Genomic DNA, 19,970 nt, shown 5'->3' with positions numbered 1-19,970 from the left:
GGTGAAGAAGGGCTCACTTGTCTACCTTGCGAGTCGGCAGTAGCATTGGTACGAGCCAGGGATGGGTTAGCAGGTTATTCCATGCACATTCAGGTTACATTTTATATTTGTTTGTTTTTAAGTTTCTGGCACTCCATGCCGCTTTAGAGACAAGGGAGGAGTGTCATTAGCAGGCCAAGGAAGTATTTTTGCTTAATTATCACATGACCTCTGTTAGTCCAGAAAAATGGATAATCCAGAAAGGCTCTGAAACTGAGGATGCTGGAAAATCAGTGTTCAACCTGTAATATGATATAGAAAGGGATGGCATAATATTAATGGAACTTTGCAACTTAAACATCAGTGCAATTAGATAGCAGAGTTATTACACTTTAAACAAGTGATAAATTATGAAGGGACAATAAATGCTTTTCAGAAAGCCAACATGTGCAATGGACCAAATCTGCCACCTCAATTTGCAAGGTACTTGAATTCTAAGTCTGTCTTACTTGTTTCTTGAAGCTCCAAGTGCTAGAACAATTGGATCAGCAATTTCCAACATTGACTGAAGAATGGAAGCTACCACAATAAAGAGGATGATGCTCAGCAGAAAGGCTCGATGCACAACCTGTAATTCAATCAGACCAGTCTGTACAGCTAGGATCAGCAATGTGATACCTTCAGTCATCCCTCTGAAAAATTAAAAATTAAATCTCAGTATAAATTTAATACCTAATGTGCTTCTCGTTCTAACAACAGTTGATAATTTTTTGGAAGTTCAAAAGATTTGAGATGAAGCAAAAACGATTATTAGATATGTTACAAACATTGGAATTTCAAAAAAACGCTCTTAATTTTGCTTAATAATAATAATACGGTGAGACTTCCATCACTGTGAGCAATACTCATTGTCATAACTGGTTACGCTGGATTTCCAATCTCAACTCTATGGCAAGGCTCTCAACGAGACCTTAGTTCTCGGTTTGCCCAAAGGAATAGTAAGAGGGCTTCCTTTAGGTCTAATAAATCCCCGGCTCAACATCTAGATCTTCCAGCATTAATGCTCACAAACTGCTGTCGTTGGCATGCTGCTACCAGACTAGGCAAGGAGCATAACCAAAAGGATAGTGGTGAGGAATTCCAAAGCAAGTTTGGAAATTATGCACAGTGTCACTTGGAACTTGTTTGATTTGTCAATCTGGTTCTTCCCCCATGTACATTATGTATTGCAGGCCTGCCGCAATTTAAAAAAAATCATGTGCTGAGAACATGATTGACTTGGAAACAAACAGTTTCAGAAGCAACTGACTCTTATTGTAAAGATCCTATAAGCTACCTCAGTGCTAAATTTCTTTTTTGCACTCCAGAAATGTCCTGGTGCATCTGTCTTTCAGCAAGTGATTCTGTTCTTAGAAGTTTTAAGAAACTTCTTCTAATCATGTCTTATTGTTTGTGTTGATGTTACAAAAGTTAGAACATCTCATCAGTACTTCTATAAGGTTTTCCAAACAGTTAAAAGTAAATATTTTTTTTTTAAAGCGTATAACCTATTCACAGAACATACATGTACTTGATCTCACCTGTGCATTAGATTGTCATTCATGAAAGCACCATAACCTTGAAGGTAGAATTTGCAAAGTGTGAGGACACCCAGAGTAATGAAGGAGATTGTGAACATGAGGCCCAGCAAAGAATAAGGAGTGCTGCAACATTCTGCAATACTGCAACAGAAACATTAGTTATTGAATGGCATTGAAAAGTTGCGACCTTTAATAATTCTGTCAGTAACACAAAAAACGGTCTAGTACGGTTTGTTCCAAAGTATTTACTTCTCTAGCAATGAACCTTTCTAGTACTTCACACTGGTTACGTGATAAATTTGTCTTAACAATTTTTAACTTGCATGCTGACCTCCCAACATTATTTCAAAAACATACAAGAAGGAAGAGACCAGGAGTCACAACAGTTAACAGTTGCTAAATTGCTATTCACAAAATAGTTTATATTAATAAATTAAAATAATTTACCTTACTTAGATGTTCTCTGCAAACACTAGGCAAACTTGATTTTTTTTAAATACAAAAGCTTTTCCTATTAACTGCAGTGTGTAGAACACATTTTGAATACTGTACTAATTTTATATTGGTAATAATCTTCATCTTGCCCTAAAGAACTGACATTACACTCCGGCAACATTAATTAAAATCAACGAGGCTAAATTATAAAATGTTTTTTCAAGTATAAAGAAAATCATACCTTGTAAGGAAGAGGAAGAGTAATCTCTCACGAGATGTAGGGTGATCACGTGTACTGAAGTAAGAGTAGATCTGAAGGGCAAACAGGACTAGCCAGAAAACCATGAAGAGCACAGGGACAACCAATTGATTCCACAGAGACATTCCTAATGCCAACAGGCCATAAACTTCTACCACCTGTGTGCAAGAAAGAGATGAGAAAATAACAAGTGAAATTAGATCATACAGAGAATTTATTACCATATCACAGACATTCATGCTGGCTTTAGGCACAAGTCACGCATGACAAAAGGACACAAAGTGCTGGAGAAACTGAGCTGGTCAGGCAGTATCGCTAGAGAACAATTATAGAAAGGTCTCAACCCAACACATCACCGATCCATGTTCTCCAGAGATACTGTCTGACTTGCTGAGTTATGTCAGTACTTTGTGTCCTTTTGTTTATTAAGCAGCATCTGCCGTTCTTTGTTTCTATTCAAGTATTTGCATTCAACATTAATTCATGCACCATTAAGAATTATAATACCACAATTACATTTTAATGATAATAATTTCAAATAAATCTTAGTATTCCACTCAACTCAGTCATTTTGTTAAATTTACAAAAATCGTGAACAAACACAACATCATGTAACCAATAAAAGGCAAAGTTTGCACCTAATCAATTTGTATGGTACAAGGACAGAATGGAACATTTAAGTGTCGTTGCTCATGTAAAACTGAATGCTTTTGAGAGTTTTGGATTGAAAAATATTATGGCAGAAGTAGACAAAAACTCATTTATTTCTTCAACATGGATGCCAACAGAGAAATTGATTTTTTTTTGTTCCACTGAAGTAAAGAAAAATTGCAATTTTAATGAAGAGAAAAGAGTGACAAAAAACACCTCTCAAAACTAAGCAATCAAATATCTAAAGAATAACAAATGTAAAAAACCCAGGCAATTGTCACATTTTAAACCAATTGAAAACCCACTATCAGAATACAATTTCGTGCAGTATGCTCAAAATCTAACATCCGAAAAGTAGCTTGAGGATGTAATGTTTGCAGTTTTAAATATTTTTCCTTAAGATTCAGTTCCAAACATTTTGCATGAAATTGTAAGCCTTTGGAGTTATGGCACGGCAAGTTCAATTGAATATCTGTGATTGTGTTGAATGATTATTTAAACAATAAATCCACTTAATGATCAAGGTAAAGAGGAACAAAAATGGGGCAAGTTAGTCCTATTAAATAGAGAAAAAGAAAATTCCAAATTGAGACCAAGAAAAAAACCCTAAAATAATAGAAATCTCAAGAAAAATGTATTGCATGCGTGAATAAAACTGTTCCCTTTGTGAGTCGATGTGGTTCCATTGCTTTATCTGAACATAACTCAGAAAAATCATTGTAAGGCACAATGAAATTCCATTTTTCTTTCTCCACAAATGGAATAGCTCTTTAGTTCATGAGGAGGATAATATTGCCATTCATTTGGCATTTTCATGAATGCAGCAGTGGGTGCTAATCAAACAGAACATCTCCCCTTGTCACAGGCTGCTTGATGATATACCCACTTATAAAACTGACTGCATCAAATTTAACATTATTTTCCAACGATTCCTGGACCAATGCATTATTACATCCCACTCACCATTCCCACACTGTTATTGAATAATTTAAAGATCCATATATATATATTTTAATGTCTTGGAAATAGCAAGCTACAGTATTTCAAAGGGGGCAGATATCGTTTTAAAAAGTAACAAAGATCTGGTCAAGCTTCTCCCAATCAAGAAAGAAATAATGTTTTTGAACTAAATTTGCCAGTTATGATGCTTAAGAAGACTCCCAACGTCAAATTGCAAAACAATGTGCTGAGATCCACAAAAACAGCCACAGTGGTACATTGTGGCAAGTAAATGAAAAAACAAGAAAAATAATCATATTTAACATTTGAAATTTTAATCACACTGCACTGACAAGTAGAAATGTGGTGAATTTTAGCAAGAACTGAGCCATCTATAAATAAAGACAGATGTCATCAGAACAAGTCTGATTTGTCATGAGGCCACGTCAAGAAATTTACCAAAGAAACAACCATCAAGATCGAAACTAAGTTTAGATATCACACTCTGGACAGATAAGTGGACTCCAATGAGAAGATAGAATAAAAATCTCTCCTGTTAACAGAGAAGCATAATTGTGCACCTGGAACAATCAGGGCAGGTCTTCTATCTGCTGACAGTGGAAACACATAGAACGGTGCAGAAAATGTAACTTGTTTGAAGTGAGTCGGGGGGAGGGGGGAGGGGGGGAAACAGGACGACTGACAATTTTATGGAAGGGGAGAAACAGGTAGCGCGCGCGGTATACAGAATTTTAAAACTCTATGTCTTGAATAATCAATTAAACTACAGAATTCCACTCACCTGCACCAGCTCCCTATATGCCGATTTGGCGAGCTTGTATGGAACCAGCAGGTTTGAGGCCAGGAAATAAAGCACCTCCAGACCGGTGAATATCATGGCAAATCTGTTGATAATAATGAGCATTTCCACAGGAACCATGCAGAAACGTGCCAGTAAGGGAAGAAGGTGGGCAGAAAATAGCCAGATCTGTTTCGTCTTCATCACAAAGGAGCACAGCGTACACACCACCAGTTGCCCTGTATCAAACACAAAACAAATGCAATTTGAACTGATCCACTCAAAAGGATTACCATATTTCCCGGCAAAGGAGACACCATTTTGTACCCAAACCGTAATGCACAAAAACTTTCCTGCATCTTGGAGGCCGAAGGTTAGGTTGTTAGCCAAGAAAGATAGACTTGGTTATCCCTCAGTACAGCAACATCAATAACAATGTTGCTGTAATGAGGGGTAGCCAAGTCTATCCCTCATTGCTGGTAGCTGATGGGAAGCGGCTGTAAAAGGACAGCGCCGCTGGAGGGGGGGGGGGGGAAAGAAATCCTTTCACAGCGTGTGAGGAGTCTGACCCGGATCAGCACGGGCAGGAGCGTTGAGAAGGAGGGGGTTGGGGATCATGCCAGCAACTCACTCACCGCTGCCGCGGCGCTCCTAGCGCGGAGCCGCCGCATTGTGGCCGGGGAAGGAAGTAACTTGGGTGGCTGCGAGCGGCCGCCGGGACTGGAAAGCGGAACCGGCCCTCGCCTCAATGCCTTCTGCCAGCCCGGGGACGCTGCCGGTCCCAACGGCTGCTCCCGTTTTGGCACTACTGATCCTTATGTATGAATTTCCTAGTCAGCGCTCCCCTTTTCCCACCATCTCTCCACCTGCCGTCACCCTCCACTCCCCACCCATTCAGTCATTCAGAATGGAGGCGATCTGGAAGCCTTGGGCAAATTGGATTGTCACTTATATTTTTATTTTTTATTTAATGTTCAAGTTTACATTTATTGTCACTGCACCAATTGGCACAGCGAGATTTGGGTTACCATACAGCCACACAAAAAAGAACACATCACACGATAGAATTTACCATGAACATCCCCACACAGCGGAATCAGCCTTTCCCACTGTGAGGGAAGGCAACAAAGTTCAGTCCTCTTCCTTTCTCTTTGTTCCCCCGTGGTCAGGGCCTTGAGCCCTCCTCAGTCGGCGCTACGGTGGCCCGATGTTCAGGCCCTTTCGCCGGAATGATCGAAACTCCGACGTCGGAACGGAAGAACATTCTCAGCGGCTTGGAGTTTCCGAATCGGTCACTTCTTACTGGGGACCGCGGCTGCCAAAGTCCACAGGCCGAGCTGGTAGGAGATTCAACACTGGTGGCCCTCGGCAAAGGGATCCCAGGACTCTGTGATGTTAAAGTCAGCGCCGCCCGTGGCTGGAAGCTCTGCAGACCACAGCTCCACTGTGTTAAAGTCAGCAGTCCCAACACTCCGGAGCTCCACACAGCGATCCCGGTAAGGCATCGCCCACTCAGCGACGGTACTTCAGTGCTGCGCCGCTGCTGAAGTTGAAGCTCTGGCCGGTCAACGGCAGGAAAGGCCGCGCCAATCCAGATGGTAGGCCGCGAGGAGGTGGCGAAGTTGCGGCTCGGCGGAATGACTTGTCCTCGACCAGGTAGTGACTAAGAACAAGTTTCCCCCTCCCCCCCACCCCCCACACACACGAAGACTAAGAGACCTCCAAAACAAAACATTTAGACAGGCTAAAAATAAAATGGATGGAAGGACGAACAGCCGCAGGCGAGGCTGCCATACTTCTCTATTTTTTAGAGCTTGAGAAATTCTATGTCCAGCCAGCCTTTTTTCAAAATAAACACTCCCTCATATGGTTATTCTTCATGAACAAGTTCAATGAACGAGGGCAAATTGCAATATCCTTTCCTCAAAACCACACAGAGCTTGAGGAGTAACTAGAGCTATCACAAGAGAATTCTTGTCCATGTCCAAAACCCATTAATGCATCATAAACAAACGTAAATGAAAGATTGAAAAAGGGCTTAAGATCATCCAATATATTCCAGAAAATTTTAACATTTGGTGCATTAATGTTAAATTAAGGCCAGGTTTTGTGAAATATTTGGGATAAAATGTTTGAAATAATACCACAATAGTGAAAAGAGTAATAAGATTACAACACCGACCAACAATTAATACAGAAATGTTATATTTAGAACGGACGTTAATATATGAACATTAGTTGTTTCAAAGACCCAACTCAAAAGCTCACATTACATCATTGCATCATATACTCTGAAAATGGTCTTCACTATCGATCCAGTCCTAACTTACAGATCTAACACGGGATAATGCACAATGACTGAAGTTTTCAACCACGCTAAACCAATCATTACATTCCCATGTACATCAGAAAAGAGGCCAACTACTTCAGCTTAAGATGATAATTGAAACTGCTGCATCTTTGTAAGGAATGGCTGCAGATTTGATTGTGCTTGAGGCTTTTACTTCAAAGAAAATGTGAAGTAACATGTCATATGAATAATCAAGCTAATCCATGGAAACTTCTCATAAAACTGTTCTTGTAAAGAGAAAATGGCATGTGATGTACAACAGATGCATGTGATGTACAACCCACATGCCAGAAAATGGCATGTGATGTACAACCCACTGCAACCATTACTCCCGAGTTCCATAAACTACACTTGGTCAGATTTTCAATAATCCTTAATGACCTTTCCAAGACAGTAATATAGCAAAATGAAGGGCACGGTTATTCAAATCTTTCATCTATTGCAATGTGGTGGGTGGGGAAACTGGATGCAAGAATGATACTTTCAAGCATTTACTACCAAGAATCATGCAATAGTATTAAAGGCATTAAACAGGTATTAGAAACATAGAAACATAGAAATTAGGTGCAGGAGTAGGCCATTCGGCCCTTCGAGCCTGCACCGCCATTCAATATGATCATGGCTGATCATCCAACTCAGTATCCCGTACCTGCCTTCTCTCCATACCCCCTGATCCCCCTAGCCACATCTAACTCCCTCTTAAATATAGCCAATGAACTGGCCTCAACTACCCTCTGTGGCAGAGAGTTCCAGAGATTCACCACTCTCTGCGTGAAAAAAGTTCTTCTCATCTCGGTTTTAAAGGATTTCCCCTTTATCCTCAAGCTGTGACCCCTTGTCCTGGACTTCCCTAACATCGGGAACAATCTTCCTGCATCTAGCCTGTCCAACCCCTTAAGAATTTTGTAAGTTTCTATAAGATCCCCTCTCAATCTTCTAAATTCTAGAGAGTATAAACCAAGTCTATCCAGTCTTTCTTCATAAGACAGTCCTGACATCCCAGGAATCAGTCTGGTGAACCGTCTCTGCACTCCCTCTATGGCAATAATGTCCTTCCTCAGATTTGGAGACCAAAACTGTACGCAATACTCCAGGTGTGGTCTCACCAAGACCCTGTACAACTGCAGTAGAACCTCTCTGCTCCTATACTCAAATCCTTTTGCAATGAAAGCTAACATACCATTCGCTTTCTTTACTGCCTGCTGCACCTGCATGCCTACCTTCAATGACTGGTGTACCATGACACCCAGGTCTCGCTGCATCTCCCCCTTTCCCAATCGGCCACCATTTAGATAATAGTCTGCTTTCCTGTTTTTGCCACCAAAATGGATAACCTCACATTTATCCACATTATACTGCATCTGCCAAACATTTGCCCACTCATCCAGCCTATCCAAGTCACCCTGCAGTCTCCTAGCATCCTCCTCACAGCTAACACTGCCCCCCAGCTTAGTGTCATCCGCAAACTTGGAGATATTGCCTTCAATTCCCTCATCCAGATCATTAATATATATTGTAAATAGCTGGGGTCCCAGTACTCAGCCTTGGGGTACCCCACTAGTCACTGCCTGCCATTGTGAAAAGGACCCGTTTACTCCTACTCTTTGCTTCCTGTTTGCCAGCCAGTTCTCTATCCACATCAATACTGATCCCCCAATACCTTGTGCTTTAAGTTTGTATACTAATCTCTTATGTGGGACCTTGTCGAAAGCCTTCTGGAAGTCCAGATACACCACATCCACTGGTTCTCCCCTATCAACGCTACTAGTTACATCCTCGAAAAATTCTATAAGATTCGTCAGACATGATTTACCTTTCGTAAATCCATGCTGACTTTGTCCAATGATTTCACCACTTTCCAAATATGCTGCTATCCCATCTTTAATAACTGACTCTAGCAGTTTCCCCACTACCGATGTTAGACTAACTGGTCTGTAATTCCCCATTTTCTCTCTCCCTCCCTTCTTAAAAAGCGGGGTTACGTTTGCTACCCGCCAATCTTCAGGAACTACTCCAGAATCTAAAGAGTTTTGAAAGATTATTACTAATGCATCCACTATTTCTGGAGCTACTTCCTTAAGTACTCTGGGATGCAGCCTATCTGGCCCTGGGGATTTATCGGCCTTTAATCCATTCAGTTTACCCAACACCACTTCCCGGCTAACCTGGATTTCACTCAATTCCTCCAACTCCTTTGACCCGCGGTCCCCTGCTATTTCCGGCAAATTATGTATGTCTTCCTTAGTGAAGACGGAACCAAAGTAGTTATTCAATTGGTCTGCCATATCCTTGTTTCCCATGATCAATTCACCTGTTTCTGACTGCAAGGGACCTACATTTGTTTTAACTAATCTCTTTCTTTTCACATATCTATAAAAACTTTTGCAGTCAGTTTTTATGTTCCCTGCCAGTTTTCTTTCATAATCTATTTTTCCTTTCCTAATTAAGCCCTTTGTCCTCCTCTGCTGGTCTTTGAATTTCTCCCAGTCCTCCGGTATGCTGCTTTTTCTGGCTAATTTGTACGCATCATCCTTCGCTTTGATACTATCCCTGATGCTATGCATTATGCAATAGTAAACAAATAGTACGCAGATGACCATGTAAAACATTTGTGGATTATAGCTTAAAGGGCATGTCCCACTTGGCCATTTTTTCGGCGACTGCCGGTGTCATATCAGTGTCACTAAAAGATTTGAACATTTCAAAATAATTAATGTCGAATCTGTTACCCGAATTATTACCAATAAACCAGAACATTTTCCAAATTTGCAACATAGCAGAAAGAACAGTACAGCACAAGAACAATTCCTTCTGCCCACAATGTCCATGCTGAACACAATGCCAGATTAAACTAATCTCCTCTGCCTGCATACGAGCAACATTTCTCCAATCTCTGCATATCTATGTGCCTATCTGAAGGCAGGTACTTATACTGCCTTCACCACCAGCCTTGGTAGCCCTTTTTGGCCACCCATCGCTCTGTGTAAAGAAAATTTGCCACACACATCTCCTTTAGACTTGCTACTCTCACTTTACTCTTTGACATTTATCATCTGGGAAAAAGGTTCTGAATGTCCCCATTCTATGGCTCTCATAATTTTAGACACTTCTATCAGAGGTCTCACCTTAGCTTCTGATGCTCCAGAGACAATAATATTTGCCCACCCCCTCCCCTTATAGCTAATACCCTCCTATGCAGGCAGCATTTGTGTAAACTTCTTGTGCACCCTCTCTCCAAAGCCTCCACATCCTTCCTGAAATGGGGCAACCAAAACTATACGCAATACATCAAATGTGGTCTAACCACATCCTCTAAAGCTGCAACAATACACCCTGACTCATACCGACAATGCCACGACCAATGAAGTTCTAATTCTTAGAATCAATGCCTTGGCCAATGAAGCCAAGCCTTCTTTACTGTTCTACGTGTATTCCCACTTTCAGGGAGCTATGGACTTAGACCCCATGATCTCCGAGTCATGATCACATTGAATGGGCAGTGCTGGCTTGAAGGCCTACTCCTGCACCTATTGTCTTGTACATAAATGATGTTAAAGGTCTTGCCATTAACTATTTACTCAAGTCAAGTCAAGTTTATTCGTCACATACACATACGAGATGTGCAGTGAAATGAAAAGTGGCAATGCTCGCAGACTTTGTGTAAAAAGACACACAAACAACAAACAGAATGGAACAGAGATGAGAAAAACATTTTTCACACAGAGAGTGGTGAATCTCTGGAATTCTCTGCCACAGAAGGTAGTTGAGGCCAGTTCATTTGGCTATATTTAAGAGGGAGTTAGATGTGGACCTTGTGGCTAAAGGGATCAGGGGGTATGGAGAGAAGGCTACTGAGTTGGATGATCAGCCATGATCATATTGAATGGCGGTGCAGGCTCGAAGGGCAGAATGGCCTACTCCTGCACCTATTTTCTACGTTTCTATGAATCATATATTCTTTTACATATTAAATATTGTGGACGGAAGGAAAAAGGGAAAAAAACAGCAATTTAAAAAAAAGCAGTAGAGTGGTACAGTAAAGTTAGTCCCTGGTGAGATAGGAGTTTACAGTCCTAATGGCCTCTGGAAAGAAACTCCTTCTCAACCTCTCCGTTGTCACAGCATGGCAACGGAGGCGTTTGCCTGACAGTAGCAGCTGGAACAGTCCGTTGCAGGGGTGGAAGGGGTCTCCCATGATTTTATTGGCTCTGGAGTTGCACCTCCTGATGTATAGTTCCTGCAGGGAGGGCGAGTGAAGTTCCCATAGTGCATTTGGCCGAACGCACTACTCTCTGCAGAGCCTTCTTGTCCTGGGCAGAGCAGTTCCCAAACCAGATTGTAATATTTCCGGACAAGATGCTTTCCACAGCCGCTGAGTAAAGCGCTGGAGGATCCTCGGAGACACTCTGAATTTCCTCAATTGCCCGAGGTGGTAAAGGCGCTGCCTTGCCTTACTCACGAGTGCTGCAGCGTGTGATGTCCATGTCATATCCTCAGAGATGTGGACACCCAGGTATTGAAAACAGCTCACCCTATCCACAGGATCCCCATTTATCCTCAATGGTGTGTACGTCCTCAGATGATGTGCCCTCCTAAAGTCCACGATCAGCTCCTTAGTTTTTTTGATGTTCAAGAGGAGGCTGTGGTCCTGACACCAAAGTGCCAGATCAGCCACCTCCTCCCGGTAGGTTTTCTCATCGTTGTCTGAGATCAGGCTCACCACCACAGTGTCATCAACAAACTTGATTATTGAGTTGGAGCTGAACCTAGCCACACAATCATGTGTGTACAGGGAGTACAATAGGGGGATGAGGACGCAACCCTGGGGCGATCCAGTGCTCAGGGTGAGGGACTTCGACGTATTCCCTCCCATCTTGACTACCTGGGGCCTGGCGATGAGAAAGTCCAGTGCCCAGGCACACAGGGAGGTGTTGAGCCCTAATTCCAGTAGTTTCTCGGCCAGTCTGGTGGGGACCATCGTGTTGATGGCTGAACTGAACAGCATCCTCACTTAGCTCCCCTTCTGGCTGTCAAGATGAGAGAGAGCGGTGTGCAAAACCTGGGAGACTGCATCGTCCATGGATCTGTTCGGACGGTATGCAAACTGTAATGGGTCCATGTTGCGAGGGAGGAAGGCGCAGATGTGCTTCTTCGCCAGCCTCTCAAAGCATTTCATGACTACCGAGGTGAGGGCCACCAGACGGTAGTCATTCAGACAGGCTGGGGAGGCATTTTTTGGTACCGGTACAATGATGAATCTTTTGAAGCAGGCAGGGTCCACGGACTTGTCCAGGCCAAAATATCACCCTGTCTTCTGAGTAAACCAGTTCTGAATCTAAACAAACAATTAACCAAGCAGATAGTTCAAAAGCCACAATGTTTTGAAGATATGACGTTTAAACCATGTACGATATGATAGAACTTTATTCCTCCCCGGAGGGAAATTGGTCTGCCAACAGTCACAACACACAAGGTACACGAAAACTTGAAATTAAAAGTGAAAACAACAAGAAAAAAAGAAGCGACTGTCGGCTGGCTGCCGTGTGCACAGCGCCTTAACCGGAAAGAACGGACAAACAAACGTAATAAACGCAGGCTTATCGCCTGGGCAGAGGATTCTAAAACTAGAGAATATGATTACTTGTACTTACCACTTCGGCGATTATGAAAAACCGGCGACTTGAAAGGCGACAGACAGAGACACACACTCACACAACTTCATTCACCAGCCCGTTATGCAGGCGGGGGACAGGGCAAGCGGAGGGAGCTCTGTATGAGTGAAATTCACACGGTGCAAAGCCAATGTGATACAGACACACACCGCGATGAACAGGAAGGTTGGCGCTGTAATTAAGACGGTGAAAGCACAGTGTACGGGAAGGGTCATGCAAGTCCTTTAAAATGGGGGGGGGGGAGAACTTAAGAAGTCAGAGATACACGGCTGTGAAGCTTGGCGGACATTGTCATTACCGGTTCCTTGGTAATGTTTTTTTCCCCCCCAATTAAATTCATCGGTCAGCACCCATTACAACCTACGAGAACCTTTGACCACCTGGCAACCCACTAGGACCTCCTGGCCATGGGCGGAAATCCTGGTGGGTGGGGGGAACCAGGGGACACACGGTCCCCCCATGCTTTGAGAGGTGGAGGACAATCCCCCCCATGTTTTCTAATCTGGACTTTATCAGAAGCTTTCTAAGGGCTGAATCTGCACGTTCGCGGGGTCTTAAAATCAAAATGAAAGGCCCCGCGAACGGGCTGATTTAAGCCCCACGATTTGGGGCGGACGAGGCTGCTGTTGCTGGAGTTCGGTCACCAACCACGTCAGCTCCCGATGTTACCGTCCACAGGGGCCACGGCCGAAGCCTCGCGAATATGCTTGTGTGTGTGTGTGTGTGTGTGTGTGTGTGTGTGTGTGTGTGTGTGTGTGTGTGTGTGTGTGTGTGTGTGTGTGTGTGTGTGTGTGTGTGTGTGTGTGTGTGTGTGTGTGTGTGTGTGTGTGTGTGTGCCCGCGCGCCCGCCCGCAAAGAAAGCATGTCCCCCCCCCCCCCCCCCCCCCCCCCCCCCCCCCGTTTTGATAGCGATTTCCGTGCCTGTTCCTGGCGACCCACCTAGTCGGCACGAGAATTCTCGCTGCTCTCCATGGTGGCTTCATTCTGGTCCCCGGTAATTTTTCAACATGTTGAAAAACATGTTTTCAACATGTTGAAAAATTCACAGCGACCATAATGAGGCCGCGACTAGTTCCCAGAATGCGGGAACTCATCACGACCATTGAGGCAACCACCCGCGAACATGTGACGACTGCATAGTCTCCTGCAGTTGCCTAAAAAATCGCCTAAGTGGGTCGTCTATTATTTACACTAACAGCACAAATATCACATTATCATCTTGCTTTCAACATTATCCAGATAGACAATACCATTTCTTGTTCTTTACTCATTAATATACACATCTTATAGTATGGATTTGTTTGGCATATCCATTGTATTTCTTCTTTCTAACTAAATTAGTCACTTTCACAGCATGTAATCCATTCTCAATCTTTGATCTTTTTTACCTGAACTGTCCAAAGTAGAGCTGTCTGCTCTATTGTCTCTGTCCAGTTGGTTTAGATTATAATCTTCATTGCCATACTGGTTCCAATTTTGTTTGGATTACGTATCAGAATATCTCCCAATTCCCAGGGATTCCGAACTTCTCTCTCAAGTCTTACTATTGTTAAAAAAAAGAATGATCAAGAAATGCTTGAAGTTCTACCCTTGCCCTTGAGCTTCAGCTGTTTGCAATGCGCAAGACGAGAAATAATTAAAGGCTTTATACACATGGAAGCTAAAATGTTTGAAGCAGCCAAGTGGATCCGTAAACTATAGTTCTAACAAGCAGATCTCTGGGGAAATCTAATTCTCAAGTCAAATTTACATTTGTATTTTTGTTAAATGAATACAAGAGATCCCTGGTGAAATAACTAAGCCATTGAGATGACAATAATTTGTACTCTAATCCTGAGTGCTGTTCTGGGTTAGCTGATCTCAGCAGTAAAAGGGATTACAGTTCACATCAGCATGGAAAAATCAGTTTTAAATTCTGTTCGTTCAGTCACAAACTAGATAAACAGAGTATGTATGTTTCAGGTTTAGCCATAATTGGACATGTAAAGCCATGGCATTCAAATCATTGTTAAAATACTGAAACATTCATCATTTCTATCAATGCAAGGTACTAGAAGCAACCAACATCTATGTAACTATAATTCAACAAAGACTAAAAGTTTTGGAAGAGGACAGAAGGAGTAAAACCCAAGAAATAGACAGTCACTGTGGGGAAAGAACAACATGACACATTCAATGTTTAAAAGAGAAGATATTTTTCTCAAATTCATCTTGTACACTGATTCAATGAGTACAGATGCACCTCGGAAGGGTGAGCAAAAATTACCAATTTCTCTTAGGGGAAAAATAAATCAGGGATAAACATTGAAGTTGATTAGTAGCAGGGCTGGGGGAAAGTTGGGCAGAATATCAAAATCTGGAACATTGTGGACATTTTCAGGCGTTTTAAAATCTATTTGGCTGAACACTTGAAAAGTCATAACCCACAAGACTAGGAATCAGGCTAACTGGAAACCCATCTTTGGCCCCATGAACATATATGCCAAATGACCCCTTCCCGTGCTAATTCTTGAAACCCAGAGCACAGATATTGATTTATTTTCATAACGTTACTGTATTTCCCATTTATGGATGTTAGGAATACAAATGAAGGCATGTGTTTTTGTTTGTTTTTTGACCCTCATATATGGTAATCATCACTAAATCAAAATCAGAATCAATTTATTTGGGATGAAGCCCCTAGGACCAAGAAATGACATGTGTACGTTGATAGGGGTTGATACAAAATAGAGTCATGGGAGATGAACAGTCTAAGCACCAGCATTAGCTCTCCACCCATTTAAATGTTAGATACTTTTTAGTTTGCAATATCAAATATTTGACTCCAGAGATTTATAACATTTAGTACCAACACTAAGACAGCCACCTGTCAAATGACAGCATAAAAGCATCACATCTGGTTTCACTACTTTATAGTACACCTAAAATTTCACACAAATGTTCAGATAATGCTTTGTCTACAGACCCCATAGTACAAACATGATGACTGGAAATTTGCTTTACAATACAAGAGATCAGTCAAAACACACGTGCACATTATACAGTAGAATTAAATGACAAAGGAGTCATGCAGCATTGAAACAGGCCATTTGGCCCATCACGTCAAACAATGGGCAACCATCCGTTAATCTCATCGCTAGCACGGTCTGTGTCAATGCTACGGTGATTTAGCTGCTCACCAGACAATTCTTAAATGCTATCAACGACTCTCCTTCTACCTGTCTGGCATTACATTTCAGATACTCCCCACTCTCTGGGTAAAAAAAGGTTCCCCTCGAATGCCATCTAAATAATTTAGGTCTTAACCTAAATCTATGTCCTTGAGTTACACTCACTTTAAATATGTAGAAACATTTCCTCATGTCTAATTTATCTGTATTCCTAATAAATATTACATATCCTAATCGTGTTCCCTCTTGATCGCCTCCTTGAAGAGGAATGGACCTCGTCTACTTTTAACTGAAAATTCAATCCCAAGGAATATCCTGATTAAGGAATAATAGATTGCAGATGCTGGAATCTGGAGCAAAAATTAGCTGCTAGAGGAACCCGGCAGATCAGGCAGCATCTGTGTCGGAGAGAACTGCGGATGCTGGTTTAAATCGAAGATTTAAAAATCTGAAGAAGGGTCTCGACCTGAAATGTCACCCATTCCTTCGCTCCAGAGATGCTACCTGTCCCGCTGAGTTACTCCAGCATTTTGTGTCCACCAGGCAGCATCTGTGTCGAAAAAACGAGTAGTGAACATATTGTGTCGAGACCCTTCAACTTTGTGAATTTCCACTGCACTCTCTCCAGCACTACCACATTTTCCCTATGGTATGGTGACCAGAAACGCACACAATACTCCAGCTGCGGTCTGACCGGCTTTCTATCTAATTGGAGCACAACCTCCCTTGCATTCAATGCCCCAACTAATGAAGGTCAGCATAAATATGTATTTAAATAGAAAGAAGGGCAGTATTGGTAACATGACATGGTTTGGTAATTAGGGACATTTACACATGCCAAAGAAGCAGTGCAACCACACAAGGTTATTTGTTATCAGTAATTGAAAGTAATGTTTTGGAATGCGACTGCTTAATACCAACCATTATGTATTCTGCTGATCAAGCATAGTTAGTATTAAAGCTCTATTTTCACTTCTGCAACAATAAATTCTAAATCCCCGTTACAACTCAACCATTAATTGCAGTCACTGCATTTTATGAAGATGACGATTTAACATGAATAATGGAGCTAAAATCTTCAACCTCATTCAGAATTATTTGTAATTGTTTATTTCTTTACCATTTCACATATCTTTCAAGACTTCCCAACAAACTTCAGACAATGAAGTGCAGTCAATGGTCTTCTGTCAGAAACACGGTGTTTGATTTACTGCAATATGGTACTTTGCTTACTTGTTCATTGAGTTTCAAATGAGCCATTAAACAATTGCTTTGTGTGTTTCTTCACAAGTTATGTTCGGCTTTGGACAAAATGTTTTCCCCTTATTCCAATGTGAAATACAGACGCCGTATAATTTCATCATGCAAAACAAATCAGCATGATAGAATTGCTAGCAAGGTAGATGGATCTACATCAAAAACGAGGGGTTTACAAAATACAAGGTAATGGGAGGTGCTCTTCTACAACCATAATTGATGAAAAATATTGTGGTATTTAATATGGGAGTGCTTTATCCTGACATTCACACTAAAAACAAATTTGTTAATGTGGGGTTTATAGGTTAAGTTGCTTTTCCCAGTTAAACATTTAAAATCATATAACTATATGCTGGAAATTAACCAAGATTGAAAAAAATGTGAAAATAAAAACAAAATGCTGGAAATAGCAGGTCAGGTTGCATCAATGGAATGAGGAAGAGAGCAAACGTTTCTGGTTGAAGACCCTTATCAGACAAGGGCCCCAAAATGTTAATACATCGCTTCTCACGAATGCGGCCTGTCCTGCACAGTACATAGAGCAACTCAGCGGGGCAGGAAGCATCTCTGGAGTTATCTTGCCTATTGCAGACCAATCAAGTTTGGTTAATAACTTTGCTGAACTTTGCTGAAGATGGCACATTTGAGAAAATAAAATTTGAACGGAAAGGATTTGTCATGTCGTGGCTAATCACCAACTACACTGGTTCCCTGGAAGAGTAAAAACAAGTTGTGTTTTGTTCCTCTCCCTAAGTACTCCCCCACTCATCATACGGGTTAAAACCAACTGTGAGGACAGTTAAAGTCTGGTCAGAGGAAGCGGGAGACAAATGACACGGACATTGATTCCTTACACATCCTCTATTCTGGACTTTATAAACTCCCACCATCAATAGTGGTGTCACCTCCCTCAAACAGGTGAGCATATTCCCGAATCAGAAGCCATGGATGAACAGCGAGGTCAGGCTACTGCTGAACGCACGGGACACCGCTTTCAGGTCAGGCGATGCTCGAGCCTACAGCTCATCCAGGGTTAATCACTGGGATCTGTTTTGGGGAATGCTAATAACTAAATATTTTAAAAAAACCGAGGAAAAGTACTGCTTGGAAATGTAGCAAAGGAGGTGGTTGAATTTTATGCATCTCTTTTATGTGGTGAAAGATAGTTAATTTGGAGTCCTGCAGATTTAATAAGACAGAAGTTTTTGTAGGAGCTAACAATGCAGCCAATGAGGCACCCATAAATACCAATAAGAGTGGACCCTTTGACACCCAATTCAGTAGCTGATGATACATACATCCGAAGCAGCGAACAATAAGCATGAAGCATGGGAGGTTCAGACAATGCTGCCACAGTGACTGGGCAGTCAGAACCGAGACTGAAGCTCGTGAACAGCAGTTAAAGTGAGATATTGAATCTAGTTGCAATGAAAGAGCTGCATACTTCCATTAGCAATCAACAGATGCACAACCCTGAGGCAGCCTTCATTGATGCGGGTGACTTCAATCACTCTAACCTGAAGACTATACTCCCCAAATTCCACCAACATGTCTAGTTCCCCACTAGAGTAGACAAGACACTGGACAAAGTCTACACCAACATGGCTGAAGCTTACAAAGCCATCCCCCTCCCCCACCTTGGTCAGTCTGATCACGTCTCATTGTTCCTGCTCCCTAAGTACTCCCCACTCATCAGACGGGTTAAACCAACTGTGAGGACAGTTAAAGTCTGGTCAGAGGAAGCGGACTTCACACTTCAGCAGTGTTTTGGAAACACTGACTGGAAGGCGTTTGCAGCCCAGGCCACCCTTGACTCCCACACGGACATTGATTCCTACACATCCTCTATTCTGGACTTTATAAACTCCACCATCAATAGTGTCACCTCCCTCAAACAGGTGACCATATTCCCGAATCAGAAGCCATGGATGAACAGCGAGGTCAGGCTACTGCTGAAAGCACGGGACACCGCTTTCAGGTCAGGCGATGCTCGAGCCTACAGCTCATCCAGGGCTAACCTGAAGAGGGGCATCAAGAAGGCCAAGCACTGCCATAAGCTCAGGATTGAGGAGCACTTCAATAACAACTCCGACCCCCGACGCATGTGGCAAGACATCCAGGCCATCACAGACTATAGACCCTCCAACACCAACCCCACATCCAGCGACGCCTCCTTCCTTGAGGAGCTTAATCACTTCTATGGCCGCTTCGACAGGGACAATCTAGAGACAGTGCTCCCTGTCGATCACCAACCCCTCACATTCACCCCCTACGACGTATACGTGGCACTGAGTAGGACTAATGCACGTAAGGCTGCTGGCCCTGACGGCATCCCCGGGCGTGTGCTCAGGGCCTGTGCTGCGCAGCTGACAGATGTCTGGACTGACATCTTCAACCTGTCACTTGCCCAAGCAGTTGTCCCCACTTGCCTTAAAACCACCTCCATCGTGCCAGTGCCAAAACACTCTACTAAGGCAAGCCTCAACGACGTCCGCCCAGTTGCACTTACCCCCATCATCACCAAGTGCTTCGAGAGGCTGGTCCTGGCACACCTCAAAAGCTGCCTACCCCCCACACTGGATCCCTATCAGTTAGCCTACCACAAGAACAGGAGTACGGAGGATGCCATCTCAACGGCACTTCACTCCGCCCTCTCCCACCTTGACAACAGAGACACCTACGTAAGAGCGCTGTTCATCGATTACAGCTCAGCATTCAACACCATTATACCATCAAAACTGATCACCAAACTCGGTAACCTGGGCATCGATCCCTCCCTCTGCAACTGGATACTGGACTTTCTAACCAACAGACCACAGTCTGTTAGGTTAGACAAGCACACCTCTTCAACCCTCACCCTGAACACCGGCGTTCCACAG

At 42.7% G+C, this 19,970-nt stretch overlaps 1 protein-coding gene across 1 annotated transcript in view; it reads right to left on the bottom strand.

The window, feature by feature from the left end:
* The window catches only part of rnf145a (ring finger protein 145a), an 86,809-nt gene that overhangs the window by 25,306 nt on the left and 41,533 nt on the right, over window positions 1-19,970 (bottom strand). The window contains exons 4-7 of the mRNA XM_055642595.1: window positions 4,646-4,881; window positions 2,236-2,411; window positions 1,560-1,700; window positions 489-671 (exon numbers count right to left, since the gene is read on the bottom strand). Of these exons, the coding sequence (XP_055498570.1) occupies window positions 489-671; window positions 1,560-1,700; window positions 2,236-2,411; window positions 4,646-4,881 (736 nt within the window). The remainder of the gene's footprint in view (window positions 1-488; window positions 672-1,559; window positions 1,701-2,235; window positions 2,412-4,645; window positions 4,882-19,970) is intronic.

This window comes from Leucoraja erinacea, chromosome 11 (genome assembly GCF_028641065.1).
Source record: "Leucoraja erinacea ecotype New England chromosome 11, Leri_hhj_1, whole genome shotgun sequence".
NCBI lineage: Eukaryota > Metazoa > Chordata > Chondrichthyes > Rajiformes > Rajidae > Leucoraja > Leucoraja erinaceus.
Note: the sequence above shows the minus strand (reverse complement) of the source record. Positions and strands in the feature narration are given on the sequence as shown.